Source organism: Periplaneta americana, chromosome 2 (genome assembly GCF_040183065.1).
Source record: "Periplaneta americana isolate PAMFEO1 chromosome 2, P.americana_PAMFEO1_priV1, whole genome shotgun sequence".
Lineage (NCBI taxonomy): Eukaryota > Metazoa > Arthropoda > Insecta > Blattodea > Blattidae > Periplaneta > Periplaneta americana.
Window position 1 is genome coordinate 12,658,671 of NC_091118.1, and position 20,289 is coordinate 12,678,959.

Sequence of the window (20,289 nt, forward strand, 5' to 3'; positions counted from 1 at the left end):
TGTCATTTCCGTCTTGAACAGGTTTCACTGTATTTAATTTCTCATAAGTTGACTTCTTCGTGAATAAGTTGTTAATGATACGCTATGTGTAATGCTTGTGCTCGTGTTAAAATCAGCACACATGTCTGATTGTCAGCCTTGCTACAAGAAATTAAAAGTATGTACAGTACTAACTTATGTGCTTTTCCTCATTTTTGAAGAATTTCGCATTTGCTGGTTACAACCTTATTCTGGGCGGCTATTCAATTTTTCTAAAGTAAGCATGCAATGGAATTCCATTAATATTATTTCTATATTGTAATCCAATTATTATGCAGAAGGATTTTATTACACAAAATATTTTAATCTTCTTTTTTTTTAAGAATATAAGCTTTTATACAACCTTTCATAATAGCTTTTTATCATTTCTTTCCAGTTATATTTGATTTCGTGTTGTATTATTTTATTCCGATTTTTATCATTTTATCGTTTTCCATTATTTCATTTCTTTTTTTTAACATTTGATTTTGTTTTTAAATTTTTGTTCTTCATTATTTTATTAGGTTTTTTATTACTTTCTTTCGTTTTTCCATCATTGCATTTCTTTGCTTATTATTTAGATTTCGCATTTTATTATTTTATTACGTTTCTATTAAATTATATCGTTTTTAATACTACATTTAGTTTTTAATTACGATCTTTGTCATTTTTTTTTTCGTTTTCTACTATTTTCCGTCGGTCTTTATTATTTCAGTTCGGTTTTTATTACTGTATTCAGTTTTTTATTATTTTCTTTTTCTTGCGTTATTTTATTTCGTTTTTTAATATTTTATTTTTGTCCTATTATTTAATTCGTTTTTTAATATTTTATTTTTGTCCTATTATTTTATTTCGTTTTTTAACATTTTGTTTTTGTCCTATTATGTCCTTTGACTTTTGATTTTACAAAAGTATGATTATACAAATTGAAATATAAATAGGTTATGCTGAAGAAAATTTATTAATAAGACCGTCAAAGACGGAGATATTTGTTTCAATTTATGTTATGTCTCTTAGTAAAGGGTTCGCATGAAGAAGTAGCTTATTCCTGTATGTAGTCTGTAGATCTTGAATATGGTCAACCAGGAAGGGTATATGAAGTTCACTGTAGAGTTTGACATTGTGCGTGAGGTAGTGTGCACCAGTGATTGTTCTGCAGGCAGCTCCTGTAAGATAAATGTTTGTCTAGAATCATTCAGAAAATTATTTTATATGTAAGTTCAAATTCGAGATTTTTTCATTATACGCAAAAAATATTTTTATTTTTGTTGTGTTTTTTTGTGTTTTATACTATGTAACATCATTTTTGTATCCAGTACACATTTTTCAAGTATTATTATAAATTTTGAATCCCTAGTGTGTTGTAATTTTATCAGTAGCAGTAATAAATTAAAAAAAAAAAGTTTTTTCGTAAAAAATTCAATTCACTTTCCCCGGAAAATAGTACGTGATGGGGAAATTTGGATTTTAAATTCAGATTTAAGATGCACATATTAGTAATATTCACCTATTTTTATTTCGGAGCAAGACAAGAGGTAAAAATTAAATGCCGAAACAGTGTTTTAGAAGATGGGATGAGATAGTTCAAATTGTTATTATTATTTTTTTTAATTCTTCTTGGATTTTGATGCAGTATCGGACTTCATGGCTCCCTGACTGCACTATGATGTTGTTGTTCCTTGTGTTGTTAGTTCACAGAATCTCTTCTTCGCACAAATTCGAAGACGTCGATGTCCTTGAAAATGTTTGGAAATTTGTTTTTGCTTCCTTGCACTGTATCACAAGACCACCAGTGAGATTATTCGGCGTTCTGTGCAGTCTGAACATTATAGTCCCCAATTCTTTTAATGAAATAATTTGGGCTTCTTTGAAGTCGACTGTAAAACTTCCTTATAATTTTGATAAGAACTTCACGTATATATGGCATAGTGAGTTCTTAATGTATTTGAGATGTTCTAGTAAACCAGTCAGACTCATGAATCAGTATAGAGCTTTGTTTTGTGCAACCTGTAGTGGTTTAAAAGCAATGCTGTTCAAATAGCTCCAGGAAGGTGCAGCATTGTTATCCTTGTGGATCTGGAGTATTTTGCCCTTCTGGCAGCAGATGTCTCTGGTTCAAGACACTGTACTGCCATCTATTACAGGAACATTGAACGATGTGGTGTGTGAGTCCGCCATCTTGTGGAAGAAAAAAAGCCGATGCTCGGCTATTTATATGTGCATTGCCAATATAAGGGCGGACAATAATAGATATAAAATATTATCACTAATAGCGTTTCCTGTAACATTTTAATGCCTTGCACTTTTGATTAGTGAAAAATAATCGCGTTTCAGTCTTTCCACTTATCTAGTTTTCTTCCATTTCATCTTTATCGAAATTACTTTACATTATTAGCGTTGGCAGCATTGTATCTAAGTTATGTGGATACGTGGCAATTGTGTAGCCAAGACGGAAGTTTATGTTATTCGTTCTCGAATAGATATAGTTTTATATTTTCTTTGTGACATTTTATTAGTCGTTGTGTTTTCCAATAATACGTGGATTGTTTGATATCATATAAATAATTAGTTAAACCGTTTTGTTTTAGTAGTTACTGCATTTTGTGTCTTCCTAACCTTCCAAGTAAGTATTTGGTCGATCTTAATATTAACTATTCTTGCTGTTTTCAGAGAAAATATTTCTTGGAATATAAGATTGAAGTGTACGAAATAATATTTAACATTTACTTGCATTGTAACGTTAAAGGCAGTGACAGCCAGAATTTTAATTAGGGATTGAGGAGAGGGTGCTAGTATGAGAAACATGCTTCCAAGAACACGACACTGCTTAAATCACGGCCGTTTACAGCCTATATTGTGAATCAAACTTCCTTAGGCCTATTTGATTGCCATGACAGGATATTGCTAATACACACAATAAAGCCAAGAAGGTAATTTACTAGGAGACGTCGTTGCATGTAGACCACTTTTACATTAAATCGAACCTTAGTGTATACAACGTATACTAAAACACTAACTTAACCTAACGTAACCTGTTACGGATTAAGGTAAAGGTAGGTTAGTTTAGGGTTTTAGTATATCTTGTAAAAACAAATTTAGGTTCAGTGTAAAAGTGGTCTATATGCAACGACGTCTCCTAGCAAATTACCCTGCTGGTTATATAATATCGTGAATATTACCCATGAATTGAAGAAACAAAAGCTTCATTATCCACACCACCACTCTCCGTGGCTGCGCCAATGGGTAAACGCGAAACAGTTTTTGAATAAATATTTGTGTGTTGATTTCTCCAGAAACAAAAAAAGAAAAAAAAAACCTAAGCTAGGACTACACCAAAGAAGGCACATTTTTTATTTCATTACCTTATGTGAGATGTTTATATAGTGATTAAATACGTGGTTTTAGTTTGCAGCCACAATTAGGCTACTTTCAACATAAAATTCGTTTCATACATAGGCCCGTTTCCCTATTTATATCCTATTGTAATGCACTGTTTTAGCCCTCCTCCTCTCTTGTTATAGTTACTAATATAATATGCGAGGGGTCCAGGACGAATTACTAGGAAAGTGGTCATTTTTCGTATTGCATCCTGGACCTCTTGAGTGTTACATTTGTAAGAAATAGGAGGGGGAAAACTAGACAGTGCATTACAATATATAAAGGTAATTTGCTAGGAGACATCATTGCATATAGACCACTTTTACACTAAACCTAACCTTAGTGTATACGACGTATACTAAAACATTAACCTAACCTAACGTAACCTGTCACAGATTAAGGAAAAGGTTAGGATAGGTTAGTTTAGGGTTTTAGTATATCCTGCGAAAGCAAATTTTAGGTTTAGTGTAAAAGTGGTCTACATGCAACGACGTCCCCTAGCAAATTACCAATATAAGTTACAGATAAGTGTCAACTATTTTTATGGTGAAAATGTTTGTGGCTGCAAATTAAAACCACGTGTTTGTCACTATATACATCACACAGAAGCCAACGAAGGAAAGAAAAATTGTAAATTATTAGGTGTAACTTTCAAATGTTAAAAAGGACCGAATTCTATATAACACCATGGAAAACAACATAGATGTAGCACATGGCGCCTACCGTTATTTTATAGTTGGCTAATGTAAGTTGCCAATATTCCCAGATAAAACATATATTTTACCAACACATACTAAATAGAAAATAATATAAAATCAAACTGTATTTCAATTTGCCGTCTCATTGCATTCGCAGAACTGCACAATATAATTTCTTAAGTCTCTCTCTCTCTCTCTCTCTCACTGCAGCCTCAGGTTTATTGTGCTTATCACTTCTATTCTGTGAATGATTGGGTAGCCGAATGGCTGTGCTCTTGTACAAGTACAGCATGCTTTATCATGAACAGGGAAAGGATTTATATGTAAATACATATTTACTTATAAAGCTAATATAATTTATATTTTGCATTATCTTTATGTTTCACAATGTGTAGGGTTGAAAAATCCTACTTTTATTTTCCATATTTTTCCATATTTTAGAGTTTAGTACATATTTTCGTTAATTTCCATATATTTTCCATATTTCATATAAAACAGTCCATATTATATTAGGTTTAACAATAAAACAAAACAAAATTCCATTAACTTTTAAAAATACATTTCAACAATAGAGATTTAAACACATGTTCAGTAATCCCTTTAACATCAGAGTTATTTGAAAATTAGCAGTCCTATCAACAATGGGAAAGTAAGTTACAAAACTGTATTAATTTAATTAAAAATTTTTAACAGACTTCAGTTGTGCAGCTCAACAGTTAAATGCCAGTCAGAGTACACATAGGTTCAGTTTTGTAAATCATACTATAAAGACGGTAAATATGCCAAAAGTACGTCATTCAGTCAATTTAAAATCAAAACTAACAAGTTACATTTCAGAATTTAAAGAAGATGGTTTATCAACTGACAATAAAATATTATTTTGTAATTTGTGTCAGTGTGCAGTATCATCTACACAAAAGTTCCTGGTGCAACAACACATTACAACTAGTAAACATCAGGCCAACAAACAACTAAATTCCAAGCAGAGACAATTGTTTTTAACACAACCAACAACATCGAATGTAAGATCTGAGTTTAACATCGACCTGTGCCGTTCTCTCATCTCTGCTGATATTCCTCTCTACAAACTAAAGAATAAGGTCTTCAGGGAATTCCTTGAAAAATATACTCAACATACAATCCCGGATGAGTCAACACTTAGGAAGACGTATGCTCCATCCATCTACGATGAGACAATACAGAAGATAAGAGATGAAATTAAAGATAGTTCAATTTGGGTTTCCATTGATGAGACTCCCGACAAAGAAGGTAGACTTGTTGGTAATGTAGTTATCGGTTTGTTAAGTGAACAATATTCTGAACGAATTCTTTTACATTGTGATGTTCTAGAAAAGTGCAATAACAAAACTATAGTTAAACTGTTCAACGAAGCTATGGGTATCCTGTGGCCAAAGGGTATTATGTACGATAATGTGTTATTCTTTATTAGCGATGCTGCCCCTTATATGGTCAAAGCTGGACAAGCATTATCTGTTGTATATCCTAAATTGACTCATTTTACTTGTGTGGCGCATGCATTTCATCGTGTGGCAGAAGTGGTCAGAGACAATTTCCCTAAAGTAGATTTGTTGATTTCATCAGTGAAAAAAGTATTTCTCAAAGCTCCCAGTAGAGTTAACGTGTTGAAAGAAATGTACCCTGAAATTCCATTGTCACCAAAGCCAATTTTAACTAGATGGGGTACATGGCTAGAAGCAGTTGAATATTATGCCGAACATATAGACTCTATTAACAATGTTCTCCTTGCATTGGACTCTGAAGATGCAGTCTCAATTGATACTGCAAAAACAGTTACCTGTGACATAAGTGTGAAGAATGACTTAGCTCACATTCAGCATACATTTTCATGCATCATAAAAACGCTCAAAAGTCTCCAAAATAGGCACCTTTCACTATCTGAAAGTTTTGAAATTATAAATAGTACTGTGGAACAACTGAATCGTGGTAGAGGTAAAGTTGCAGATGCAGTAAGAGCTAAGGTGGACACTGTACTTTCAAAAAACCCTGGATATGAAGAACTACAAAAGGTTGTTGCTGTGATGAGTGGTGAATCAACAGTGAAGATTAACTTGGACTTATCCCCAGCAGACATTGTGAAATTGAATTATGTACCAGTTACTTCTTGTGACGTCGAACGCTCTTTTAGTCAGTATAAATCTATCCTCAGAGACAATAGAAGAAGATTCACTTTTCAGCACTTGAAAGAAATGTTTGTAACCTATTGTTATGGTAACAGACAATAAAAATTGTGTTTTGTTGAAACTACATTGGAAGATAAGGTACGTCCATTATATTTTTTGTTTAGTTTGATTAAAATGTACCAATATTTAACGTACATAGTCATTTTTTTATAATTTTAAGTCCATATTTAATTCCATATTTTGGTAAAAATCCATATTTAATTCCATATTTTGGTAAAAATAACTACATATATATATTTACATATTTCATATATTTTTAGTCCATATAAATCCGTTCCCTGATCATGAACAACCAGTCTGAGTTATGGATTATGAAGATGATATGTGAATTACTAAGAATTGATTGTCTGCTGTTGCATTGCACAATTACCGTCAGTTTTGTGTTATTTAATTTCCAAGAGGAATATCCAATGAATCTAGAACATCGCACAATTCTTTGAAAAATTCTGATGAGTTACTGTGACTTGTTACAGTTTGTGGTAATGTTACTGACTGTGCTGATGATTTCTTTTTACCTTCATTCTCGATAGCAAGTTTGCTATTTGCTGCTAGGATGAGGAGTGTGGAAATAAAAGTCATCATGCAATGGAGAATATCGGTATCTATACAGAATTTACAGAATCCTGGAAAGTCCTGATACTTAATGAAGTTTGTGAGCATTCTATTTGTAAAATAAGAAACAGCTGATTGATTTGTGCAGTTTTCTCTCTCTAAATCCTTGGGACTGTTCAAGGAATCAAGCTTACTGTCCATCTTGAATTGCTCTTCCATGAAAAATATATTCCATCCTACCCTTGCTGTAAATGAGGACGGCAAGTGAAGTACAAAATAAAATAAAATTCAATTATGTTAAATTTAAGTGAAAACAAAAATTTCAAGTAATATCAAAAGTCGCAAAAATGGCGAAGAATGTACTACCAAAATTGAAAAAATTAGCCTAAAAACGAAACGGTCCAAAAGTGACGAAATTGATCTTAAAAACTGTGAGTCTTACAACCAGAAATCAATCATTAGGATTTATACTTATCAACAAAGTCTGCAAATTCTTAGATTAAAAGTAAAATGTTACCAACGTCAGGCCGTGATGATTATGGTATTGTTCCAACACTGCTGACAGTGCAACATGTGTAAATGAGCAACTGTTGTTTTCCGCGGACATGAAATTTGTTGCAACTCTCTATAATTATGTCAAGTTTGTACTGAATTCCAAATAAAGAAAATGAGTAATAAATGTTAAAGTAACCTAGAAGCGATTCATCTAAAAGTGGAAATGTATCTAATCTTCTCCCTTCCGTGATATTCTGAGGATAAACATTGGTATTTGTCAGTCAGTGAAGCTGTATTATTTTTCTAATCTAATATTTTGAGAACGAATTTTTACGGACTTGCTAACATATTTGAGCAAGCCGAAATACTTGATAGAAATGATGTTGAACGCTGCATTGCACTCATTCATTGCAGTTTCTGTAAGATCATTGGAGTAGGTGTTAACGGAAGTGACTTGTGAATAGAATTTGTAGGTTTCACTGTTTTCTTGCTTTCTGGTGTGCAGAATGGCAAAACCGAATCCTATCCCCGACCTCAAGCAGCGAGTAAAGACCCTGGAGGGACAGATTAGACTGCTGCTTCCTCTAATAGAGGAGGTGAGGGTCCTCAAGGAGAGGTTGGACTCGCGGTCCCTGCATGGCCTGGAGGCAAGGAAGGAAGAGGAAAAAGTAGGGCGCAGCAACAGCATTGAGGAGCTGAAGGAGCAATTGAAGCTGAGAGAGAGGGAATTAAGGGAAACACAGGCTGAACTCGAAAAACTGAAAGAAGAATCAGAAAGGGTAAGAGTTCCGCTGTTGCCATATTTACAGTTACTACTGACCAACTTATATTAGATCACAGTTAAGGTTTTATTCCACAGAACTATTTGCTACTACCAGACATTCAGAAAATGGGTGACGACGAAAATTGAAAAATATTTAAGACAAATTTTTTAGCCATGTATATAATGCGAAAGATAGAATCAGAAATGTCGTGTTGTTTAGTGCAATACATTCAGTAGTTGGTTGTGAGTTATTCTCTTTCTCATCGTACTGCCACCTTACTGACTGGGCTACGTCTGAACCTGATTCCTTTGTGGTTACAGGAGAAAGCAGAACTGAGGCAGAAATATGAAGGAGAGCAACAGTTGCGGCTCCAGCAGGAAAAAGTAAGTGATGAGCTGTTACCATGGTTACAGATATAGCAATTGGACAGTTGAGGGTACATTAAAGGTTGGGGCAGTAAGCACGAAAAACTTTAAAATAGGCAGACATGCAGACGCTAAGGTGTGTTCAAATAGGCACTTAATTGAATGATAAATATGGGTACTCCATTATATATCACAATGTAGTGACAGTAATATTAGTGGCAATACCTGAAAGACGAAAATGGCGATAGCTAAGTGACACGAGGCCGAGGACAGTGAGGAGGTTTGAGTGGGTTAGGTGAGGGGCTAGCTGAAGTGTGATTTATATGGCACTGCTTGTATTTGCTTTGAACAAGCTTCCTTATTCGCCGGCCAATTTGCTGGCTATATTTTCTAATGAAGCTGCTTATTTATTTCACTAGCGTCTTATTTCGAATTCCCATTGACTGAAACACACTCAATGACAAGTTGAACGTGTGCAACATTAATGCTCAGTGAAAGCGATAAGCCGGTTGATTTTACTAGCGGCTTCCAAAGAAATGGGATGTCAGGACTTCAGGGAATGAATCTCTGAACAACTGGCGAATACATCTGCATTCAGTGCAGGCATTTGCAGTGGTATGGCCTTTGTCTAACATGCAAGTGTGGCATGATGTGTTGTCCTTGTCCTGTGCAATTGGGCCTTTCTATACTGGTTCCTTAAAAAGCAAAGTTTATGTCCCCCAAGTTTAACATGAAAAGAAATAGTTGACAATTCCTGCTAGAGAAAAGTATGTGAGAACTGTTATTAAGATATTCCACTGTTATAAACAGTTAAGAAATAAAAGAGGAGATAGGACAGTGTAAATGTTTATGATCTAGTGTATTTTCCAGCCAGATATTCATTCTGGTAAAGCATCGAGGTGCGACAGAAGAAGGTAGGAAGTAGCTTTAAAAGCAACAACATGTAAATCATACTTAAGTGACAGGAGTCCAAGGACAGTGACTAGTTTAGAGTTGATTTTATGAGGAGAAATGTAATCATGAAAATGTGGATTATATATCAGGGAGGGCAGGTCTAGACCAGTGGTTCTCAAAGTATGGGTCGCGATGCCTTGGGTTCTCATGTAAAGAGCAGAGGGATGGATTATAAAATAAAACAACAATGGCTTATTAACATACATTTATGTCGTATTTGACGAAAACTTAGTGAAAGTGTTTGGAAGATAAGTCAATAAGGAAGGCACGTCTAAGAAGCAAAATAGAATAGGCCTACATTGGAAAGTAGGTTAGCATATTCTGGTTTCTCATCTTGCAGGTACGATACTTTACAAAGTGGCCGCTATCGACTGGTTTTCAGTAAAATCATATTTTTTTTCCAATTGTCTAGGGATTTTTTTGTTGCTTTTTTTTTTTGAGGGAGGTACATATACGGTAGTGAGGGAAGAGGAGGTTGCAATGAAAAGTCTCCCGAAAAAATGGGCAGCATCTTCACAACGTTTGATGCACACTGGTCTAGATGACCAACAGCGCATCTATTTTAGGGCTTATGAAAGTCTGAATTATGTTCTGGTAGTTAGGTGATCCACGGCCCATTTATTTTAGGGCTTACCATAAAATACAAATTACGGTTTGTTCTGTGGCCCATTTCTTAAAACTTCATCATGAAAATGAAGATCAACTTCCTGCAGATGTTCAGTTTATTTGAGTACTCATCATATTTATTTAACTCTTTAGGGAAAATAATAGACTGATGAGAAGTTTTATCTGAAAGCCTTTATCCAAACATTGGTAGCTGTTGTGTCATTTCCTGATGCTGTATACCGGCCATCAGCTTGATTCCTTCATGAAACCTGTTGCTTCAAGTCAGACTATCATCTAACCAGCTGAGATTTCTCTAATCCAGAATTGTTTATATTACAGAGTTACCAGGATCAGCTCGGGAAGCTGAGACAAGAACTGGAGGCTGGGCGGGAGATGAGGCGCCAGCTGGAAGAAGTAAGTGTGAGCTGTTACCATGGTTACAGTTTGTACGTATGTATTTATTTACACTGCAAGTGGGCAGCACCCAGTGGCAGTGGTATACACAATATAAACAATACACAATAAAATTACAATTTACAATACAATTATACTATACACAACACAATTATAGGGGAGAGTTGCCTTATTTGTACCATTTTACACATTTTATTTTTTCTAATTTTAACTGACAAATGTTGAATCATTTCAATAGCGACATCTTAATTCCTGGTATGTTGGGAGGATTTTCCTAAAAAGAAAAGTTTACTTCAAGTTAACATAAAGTCATGACGTTCAGTTTTCTAAATGTCTGCAATGAGTACAAATTAGGCAACTGGTTTCCTAAATTGTACCACATACATCAGGGCATCAAAGTTCTTGCTGAGGATGGTGTGTCCATCAAGCAATAGCAATACTGGCCTTTCTTTGGTAGGATGGACGGAGGAAATGAATTGTTGCATCCGTTTGACGAACAATTCAGAGTTGATGTAGCCAGCTTCTGAAACTGTAATAAAAATGACTTGTGGAGCACCAACAGACAGATCATATTCATGGGAGGAGCATATTAACCAGATGCACTGGCACATCGTTGCATTCACTCCTTTTTCCGCTCGATATCACACCCACTTCTTTCTTGCCTTTCCTCGCTACGATTTTCTGTGTCTTCTTCTGTACTGTGGAGAAGCCACTTTCGTCCACATTGAAAATTCTCGTGGATTCCAATTTGTATCTTTCACTGTTTTCCAGCAGATCGAAGAATTAATAGACACGTTGCTTGTTGTACTCTTTCGCTCGAGCCATGGATGTTGCCTCTGTCTGCCTACACAATTTGGGATGCCTCTTCAGATAGGCTGTGCATAATACCATTTCTTCAATGCTTGGTCCTTTTCACGATTGAAATTAAGTGGCAGTCCATTTCTCTGAGCTACATCAAAAGCAAGTTTCCTAACATCGGTTGGAGTTAATCCAAATATCATTTATTCAAACTTTAGAATGTGATTTTCAAGATCATTTTCAATTTCTGCCGAAAATACTGCGGTTCTTCCAAAAGATTTAACATCTCCAATAGCATTTACGTTTTTGTTTTTCGCATGTTTTAGTATTGTAGGCTTGGGCACATTGTACATTCGGGCACATTCATTTATTGAATGATCACCATTCATACATGCAGCAACAGCAAGATTTTTGCCACTCTGGAATTAATGTAAAATGCAATTACAATTTGTTACAAAGGAAGAAACTTAAAAACGCCAGAACATGAAATGTGGAAATTATTCGATTAAATTCTAAATGCATAATTTATTGTGTTTATGCTATTTTGTCACAATAATTTTTATTATTTGTAATGAACGTCTGACATGACTGTTTTAAATTCAGAATTGAATGTGTTTTATTTCCTAAAATAAAAATTATAGTATTATATTCATATTAGAATGATTAGAAGTTAATAAATTATAATTGCTGACTTAAATTAGGTATATTTTTCTTCATACGTCACTATAATTTCATACTTACATTTATAATGAAAGTTCCCTATGTTGTACCGGTACATTATAGGAAACTGAAGCCGGTACAAAATACGCAACCTCGCCATGTTTTCTTTGTTAAATTCTTGCTGCTTAACGGTTCCTAACAGAAGTCTGTAACTTAATGACAGTTACAATATATAAATGTAGTTTTAAATAATATATAGCATTGTGGACTTCCACTTGGCTCTCGGAAGTAATTGTTGTAGCCAGGTAGCGCAGAAACTAGATTGAAACTACCTAAACCAAGTTTTCTCACTTCACAACCCACAGCCTTCGTCTCATAAAATGGCATATTTGTAGATGTAGTTCACAATGTTTGACGTAGATGACAACACTTATCATGGAACTAATTTTCAAGACGATGGTACAATTTAGGCAACGCACAGTGGTCTAGAATGCAAATTTAGTGGGACATATTAACTTTTCAGCTACCGAACAGATTTTTATGTAATTTTACACAGTAGTTACAGGTAGCATATATGTTTCGTATGCAAGTTCTCGTTACGTTGGTATAAGGGTAACTACCCCTTATAGGGGGGCGCATTTAGACAAAATTCGAAACTTTGCTCCTATCTGACAGATTTTTATGAAATTTTACAAAACAGTTACAAGTAGCATATATATTCTGTATACAAGCTCTGATTACGTTGGTATAAGGGGAACTACCCCATACAGGGGGCGCAATTAGACAAAATTAGTAACTTTTCTCCTATTGAACAGATTTTTATAAATTTTACACAGTAGTTACAGGTAGCATATACGTTTTGTATACAAGCTCTCGTTACGTTGGTATAAGGGGAAACTACCCCTTATAGGGGGGCGAAATTAGACAAAATTAGTAACTTTTCTTCTATTTAACAGATTTTTTGAAATTTTACAAAGCAGTTACAAGAAGCATATATGTTTTGTATACAAGCTCTGATTACGTTGGTATAAGGGGAACTACCCCTTCTAGGGGGCGCAATTAGACAAAATTAGTAACTTTTCTCCTATTTAACAGAGTTATATCAAATTTTACACAGTAGTTACAGGTAGCATGTATGTTTTGTATATAAGTTCTCATTACGTTGGTATAAGGGGAACTACCCCTTATAGGGGGGCGCAATTAAACAAAATTAGTAACTTTTCTCCTATTTGATAGATTTGTATGAAATTTTACAAAACAGTTACAAGGCACATATATGTTTTGTATACAAACTCTGATTACGTTGGTCTAAGTGTAACTACCCCTTATAGGGGGCGCAATTAGACAAAATAACTTTTGTCCTATCTAACAGATTTTTATGAAATTTTATACAGTAGTTACACTTAGTACATTTGTTTTGTGTACAAACTCTGTTTACGTTGGTATGAGCAGAAGTGCCCCTTACAGGGGGATGCATTTGGACAAAATCTTATGGGGGGGGGGAAAGTAACATTTTAGGTACTATTGCACCTTTTGGACACTCGGGAAGCTTATTTGGTACATAATTAACAAGCTGTCATCTTGAATTCCCTGAATTATACTGCGGAAGCAGATTGGGTTCACAGATATTGAAATAACTGCAACCGAGAAAAATGCCACTACTGCATCTCGAAAGAATAGTGCTCATAAATTATTACTTGTGCAAATCTGCGCACCTTAAGACTGGATTTAAAATAGAGGTAAATAGTGGAGGAAGTGAAAAAAAAAAAAAAAAAAAAAAAACATTTTTGGTCTAACCAAAGGGGTTTTTTCTCTCTACCTTAGCAAAGTCTGCACTCAATGGTTATATTTATATTTTGTCCCGTGTCCATTCATGCTAATTTTACATACTATAATAACATTCAATGTAACAAAAACAAACAGTGTTACATACCTAAAGAACTACTTGACACGTTGGTACCAAATATGAATGGAATCGACCACTTACAACAGAGTTACAGCACAAGGAAAACGGCAGACTCGCGGCGCTTGCTGAGTAAGAATTCTGGGTGGCGAAATGTGGCATGTTACCTGCCTCTTATCTCGCTATGCAGCCACCTCCGCTGATTAAGATAATCAGTTGAGTGTTACTCAGTTATATAGGAACAATAATTTAATGGTTTATTTCATTTTTTTACATGTCATTTTTCTGCATTTGTCCTCCTAAATATGGATTTTAGACCACTGTGCAACGGTACAAATTACGCAAATCTCCCCTACAATACTTAATACAGTTATAAGTTATACACAACACAATAAGAATACTACTATAGTACGTTGGCTTCTCTAACCGAGCCGTTATGTCTGCCCATGCTTTCTGACCTAGATGTGCTCTATACAATGATGTTATTCCACTTTTCCTACGTCTGTTCTCCAAAGTTTCCCATTTAAGTTCTTTTATGGTATCGTTTCCATCTTCTCTTTTACCTTTAACCTTTTACGAGGGAGTTTACGAGCTCCATTCAGTCTTTGCACATTTTAATAATGATAAAAGGAATATTAGTTATAATACTATTAGTATTATAAAATCATCGTCATCATCATCATAGTCATGTTTCTACTCCAGTTATCGACATCTGAGGTTCTTCTCAACCAGATTTGTTTTTAATTACAGAGTAAGGAGGAAGCACTGCGGGTTCTGCGAGAAGAACTGCAAGCGAAGGGGGAGGAACTGAAGAAAATGGCGGACGAACTGCAAGCGGAGCGCCAGAAGACAGCAGTAAGTGTGAGCTGTTGCCATGGTTACAGTTACTGAGCAATGATTAATACAAACTGTTACAACAGAGATTGCGACCAGCTGCAATTGGAGAGCAAACTTAATTTGAATTTTCTGATTAGAACTGCTACCACTATCACTACTGCTACTACTACTCTACTACTACTAATAGGGTAGTACTGACATTACTGTGGTTATGGCTACTGTCATTACTACTGACAGTACTGTAGTTATGGCTTCTGTCGCTACTACTGACATTACTGTAGTTGTGGCTACTGTCACTACTACTGACATTACTGTAGTTATGGCTACTGTCACTACTACTGACATTACTGTAGTTATGGCTACTGCCATTAATACTGACATTACTGTAGTTAAGGCTACTGTCATTACTACTGACATTACTGTAGTTATGGCTATTGTCACTACTGCTGAGATTACTGTAGTTATGGCTACTGACATTACTGTAGTTATGGCTACTGTCACTACTACTGATATTACTGTAGTTATGGCTACTGCCACTACTAGTTACATTACTGTAGTTATGGCTACTGTCACTACTACTGACATTACGGTAGTTATGGCTACTGTCACTACTACTGACATTACGGTAGTTATGGCTACTCTCACTACTACTGACATTACTGTAGTCATGGCTACTCTCAATTCTACTGACATTGTAGTTATGGCTACTATCACTACTACTGACATTACTGTAGTTGTGGCTACTGTCACTACTACTGACTTTACTGTAGTTATTGCTACTGTCACTAGTACTGACATTACTGTAGTCATGGCTACTGTCACTACTACTGACATTACTGTAGTCATGGCTACTGTCACTACTACTGACATTACTGTAGTTGTGGCTACTGTCACTACTACTGCCATCAGCTTCACTCAGCCTAGTGAACTGTCACCTAGCTGACTGAGCTTCCTCTGACCAGATTGTTTTGTCTGCTGCAGGAGCTCAGAGCTGCGGCTGAGGTCAGGCCCAACCTGGAGCAGAAGGACAGCCAAGGCAGGACTGAGCTACACCGGGCAGCGGAGCGGGGGGACACACACAGGGTGCAGCTGCTCCTGGATGCAGGCAGCCTGGTGAACGCCGAGGATCATGATGGCCGCACGCCCTTGTGGCTGGCTGCACTGCTAGGCCGCCAGGATGCGTGCAGGGCGCTGCTGGCTGCCGGGGCGCGGCCGGATGTGAAGGGAGGACTAAATGGCAGCACTGCTCTGCATGAGGCTGCATGGTATGGGCACCCTGCAGTGTGTGAGCTGCTGCTGGCAGCTGGGGCGCGGCCCAACGAGCCTGATGATGCAGACCAGTGGACTGCACTGCACTGTGCAGCATGGTTTGGCCACGCCCCAGTGGTGCAGCTGCTGTTGCAGCATGGCGCTGAGCGGGGGGCGAGGGATAAGCAGGGACGGACGGCCCTGGACCTGGCGCGTCAGAACCGGTACACAGAAGTGGCGGCCATGCTGCAGGGCTGAGCAGGCGCAGTGCTGCCAACACGACAGCAATACCATTATACCACAGTAACCACCGGGAATGTGTTGTGTTGGCATCACTGCTCTGCGTGTAATGCTGTTACTTCATTGCTCTAGGCTGTCGTTACTCTCGTGTTGTGTGGCTTGGTTGTGGTTGGAGCTTGACACGCCACTGATACCTTGTGAATATTATTATTATTATTATTATTATTATTATTATTATTATTATTATTATTATTACTGTCATCAATAGTCGATTGTCTTTATAATTATTGTTCAAATTTCTGTACACAATATCGAAATAAAAATATGTTAAAATTGTTTATGGCGCTGTCACTATCCACCTAAAACATACAGGATTGTTGTTATTGTGTGATTGTGATACGCCACTGATCCATCAGCATCTCATCTGGACTACTTCAATCACAGTAAGTATTTCGCCTCCCCCTGTCCGATAATCTTGATACGCCACTGACTTCCGTTACTGCTCCTCTTCCTCACACGCACATCAACACTACGGCTAATTTTTATGCCTATATTTATTCGCCATATGAGAAGAAAAGCATTTCCGTTGGCATCACTGTTCCTGCACGAACTCGACATCCACGCCTAGAAACTTGTATTATTTACGTCCATAAAGTGCGCCACTGATAACTTCAAAGAATCAAACACGGTTTACCGAAGTCTATTTTCTGACCGCCATATTGTGAAAGGGGTAAGCGTAAAGTTAGAATTTATATCTCGTGATATGGAAAGAGGAAAACTTACCTACTAGGCCTAACAAAGCCCTATCAGTAGTAAACGGCGTTGTCCTGTACACCCCTGTGTACGAAATGAAACATTTACACTTATAATACAGAACATTGAACACCCTGAGGTATTTTTTGGTATTGAGTGATCGTTGCCTACATAGCTTACATAATCAACATCAGACGTAATTCAGCCTGATATATTCTTTCCATTCACTTCCACTGCCGACGTCAGTATGGTGTACGGACATCAGTTTCTTCCGTGTGTGTGTGTTTCTTCACCACCCCCACTCTCAATCGGCGTAGCCCTACATAACACGAGAATGAAACTGACAGAGAACATGTTAGGGTTCCTCGCAAAATATTAGGCCTATGTTACACAAAGTGCCTACCTATAGCCTAGCCTACGTATATTTTCCAGTTCCACTTCCAGTTTGTAATTTTGTATGCCTGCAACGTCTGTTCCATGATGTCTCACTAAAGAGTTCGTTTACTTGCTTATGGCTTTAGATAACTCCTGAATGCTCACTATTGTTGGCACCGGATTAAGGTCGTTCCTGATGTCAGTTACAAGTAAGGTTGCCAGGTGTCCTGTATCGTATAGGGTGTCCAATATTTGAGATTGGAGAATCCCTATTTACGAATCTTATAACGACGGATAATGCTTTAAATCGTGTTGAACATGTTTGTTATTTAAGACACACTTATCAACAGAAGTGTCTTCAGACTAGAGTCCGCCACTGCTCAGCCCAACACACCGTCCTTCCAGCAGCTCCTTCCAGTGGTTGTGGCTTCCTTATTTTCAGTCGTAGCGTACCACGTCTGCATAAGACCACAAGGGGAGAGAGGAAGACGAAGACCAACGAAAGATGTTCAGATGAGAGCTTGCGCAATTCCGTTAAAAATTTAGGGAAACTAGTTCTGATAGTATAAGAAGGACCGAAAACAGCGTGTACTTACAAGTGGATTTTAGAGAACACGGAGGTTCATTGCAGACCTCACATAAGCCCGACAATTTAATATTATCCTCCCTATTACGTCTCGTCCTCCCCAAAAATCTTCCTCCTGGCTCAGTTCCCCCAACTAACACACTAACTAATATGCGTTTCAGTATTCATCCATAGGCCATGGTACGTGCTACATGCCCTGCCCATCTCTAACGTCTGTATTTAATACTCCTAATTATTTTGTGTGAAGAATGCAATGCATGCATTTCTGCTTTGTGTAGCTTTCTCTATTCTGCTGTAACTTTATCCCTCTTATCCCCAAATTTTTTCATAAGCACCTTATTCTCAAACATACTTAAAAATACTGTCAGAATCACATAATTATTTTTCTTTCTGAGACGAAAAAGAATATTTTTTGTTCCTCAGTGTGTAATTAAACGAGCAATTGTTTTGCTGAACAGAAATGTTTCAGTCCTGCATTCCCCTTACGGCTGGCCTGGTTGCTACGTGAAACCGTTTTCATGTGTCTGGCAGTCAGCCCCGCGTCCTGATCTAGTACCAACATCATTCAGAGCGGAAGTGTTCAGGGCGCCTAAAGTTACATAACCCATCTTACGCAGGTGAAGGCAGGATGTATCCTTGCAAGGCGGAGTTACGTTAGCCCAGGCCTATGTATGTACAGTCAGCAGTTCGAAGAGAAGTTTGAAGCTCATGAGTGACAGCAATAAAGCATCACTCATGAGGCAACTAAGTCAGGAGATGGTAGGTTATGGTGGCCAGGACGATTATGCGGTGTCAGGTGACGTTTAAATCTGAACTTAACCGAAGTCCGAGACCATGAACGGATACGGGAACAGTTCCCTGAAGAATCGGCGTTCAAAAATAGAAAGTTGTTTAGATTTGTAAATATTGACTAGAAAAATACGATTTTTTTTTTTTACAAATTGTCAGACTTTTTCTTTAAATAAAGATTAACAATTTAGGGCATAAGGAAATTGAATAAAGGCGAATCCTCAACATGAAAGTGTTAACTGAATTATGTGGTAAACATTTCACGCAGAAGTGCATAATGTGTTGAGGAAAAGGGCATATAAACTGATAAGAAAAAATTGAAGAAATCGCATTTGAAGTAAACGTGTTATTAACAAAAATATACACATAATATATAGCTTGTTAAAAGCTGCTGTAAAACAGTAGTTGACTATATTAATCGGTTTATTTTTTCGGCGGTTTACAACTGCTATGGTTACCTAGCGTCTGAATGAGATGAAGGTGATAATGGCAGCCAGATGCACGCCGAACGTTACCCAGCATTTCGTCGTTTATTTTATCAAACCTGCAATGTGACAGACACAACATAATTTTATTAGGAGGAAGAAAAAATTAATTAAAAATAATCAATGAGCTTACATAAGAATATGAAATAATTTGGTTGAAAACGTTGGTGACTATGCTGAACACAAATGCCATCATAAAGGATCAGTGTAGTGCTATTGACATTTAATTTAATTTTTTCTTCATCAAGAAAAAGTATTTTCTGTATTGCTACATAGGAGGGTTAATAAAATCAACGATGGTTTGTTCTAGCGGATTGAAGAAAACGCTGGAAAGAACTCAACCAGGTAACTTGTCCCATCCTGGATTTGAACTCGTGCCTGCTAGTTTCATTGTCACACATACTGTTACTTTACAGCGGCGGAAAATATAAACGCATTCCGGGCAAAGAAATTCACAAAATTCCGATCTCCGAGAAAAGTTGATAATCACCCAAAAACCGGCAAGGATTTTACATTTCCCCCCGCCAACATTTGTATGGAAATATCTCCGGCTAGAAGAAGCTGCATGGACGCAGACAATAACGGGTCCTTGATCGCTAGCCATAACACCAAGGGTTCTCCTCAACTCTCAGTGGATTAGCTTCGAAGACTCCGGAAATGTTCGGATATCCTTCAATATTTGTCTGGAGAGAATTTATCAACAGTAATCTCACTAGAGGTTTTAATTTTATCGATAAATCAGCGAGTGGAACACGAGCAGATTTAACTAGAAAAAATCAAAACTCGAGTGGGATTTAATTGACTATTACACGATTAGAAGAAAGTATATAAAGATTAGAAGTAACGAAGTACTCCAATACAATAAAATATTAATTGACTTACGAAAATACAAAACTGTCTTCAAATTTGTACCATCTCAACATTATAAATATTACGCTAGTAGATGGCAGTAGTGTGTTACGAATAGCTGTTTTCTTATCAGTTGTGCCAACTATGGAATCTTCATTGAACTCTGTGGACGGTTACTGGTCAAGAAGGCTTTGTTGATTCAGTTTCATTTTTATTAAAACTGTTGCCTTCCACTTCAATTATCCCGATTCCAGTAATCAACGTCACTTGACAGATGATTTTCAATAACTCTTAGTATTA

General features: G+C 36.7%; 1 protein-coding gene across 1 annotated transcript in view; it reads left to right on the forward strand.

The window, feature by feature from the left end:
* The window catches only part of LOC138713749 (ankyrin repeat and death domain-containing protein 1A-like), a 97,513-nt gene extending 81,023 nt beyond the window's left edge, over positions 1 to 16,490 (forward strand). Inside the window, exons 3-7 of the mRNA XM_069846130.1 lie at positions 7,869 to 8,142; positions 8,448 to 8,510; positions 10,392 to 10,466; positions 14,578 to 14,682; positions 15,646 to 16,490. Coding sequence (XP_069702231.1) covers positions 7,870 to 8,142; positions 8,448 to 8,510; positions 10,392 to 10,466; positions 14,578 to 14,682; positions 15,646 to 16,170 — 1,041 coding nt within the window. The 5' untranslated portion in view covers position 7,869 and the 3' untranslated portion in view covers positions 16,171 to 16,490. The remainder of the gene's footprint in view (positions 1 to 7,868; positions 8,143 to 8,447; positions 8,511 to 10,391; positions 10,467 to 14,577; positions 14,683 to 15,645) is intronic.
* Positions 16,491 to 20,289: the final 3,799 nt, after the last annotated feature.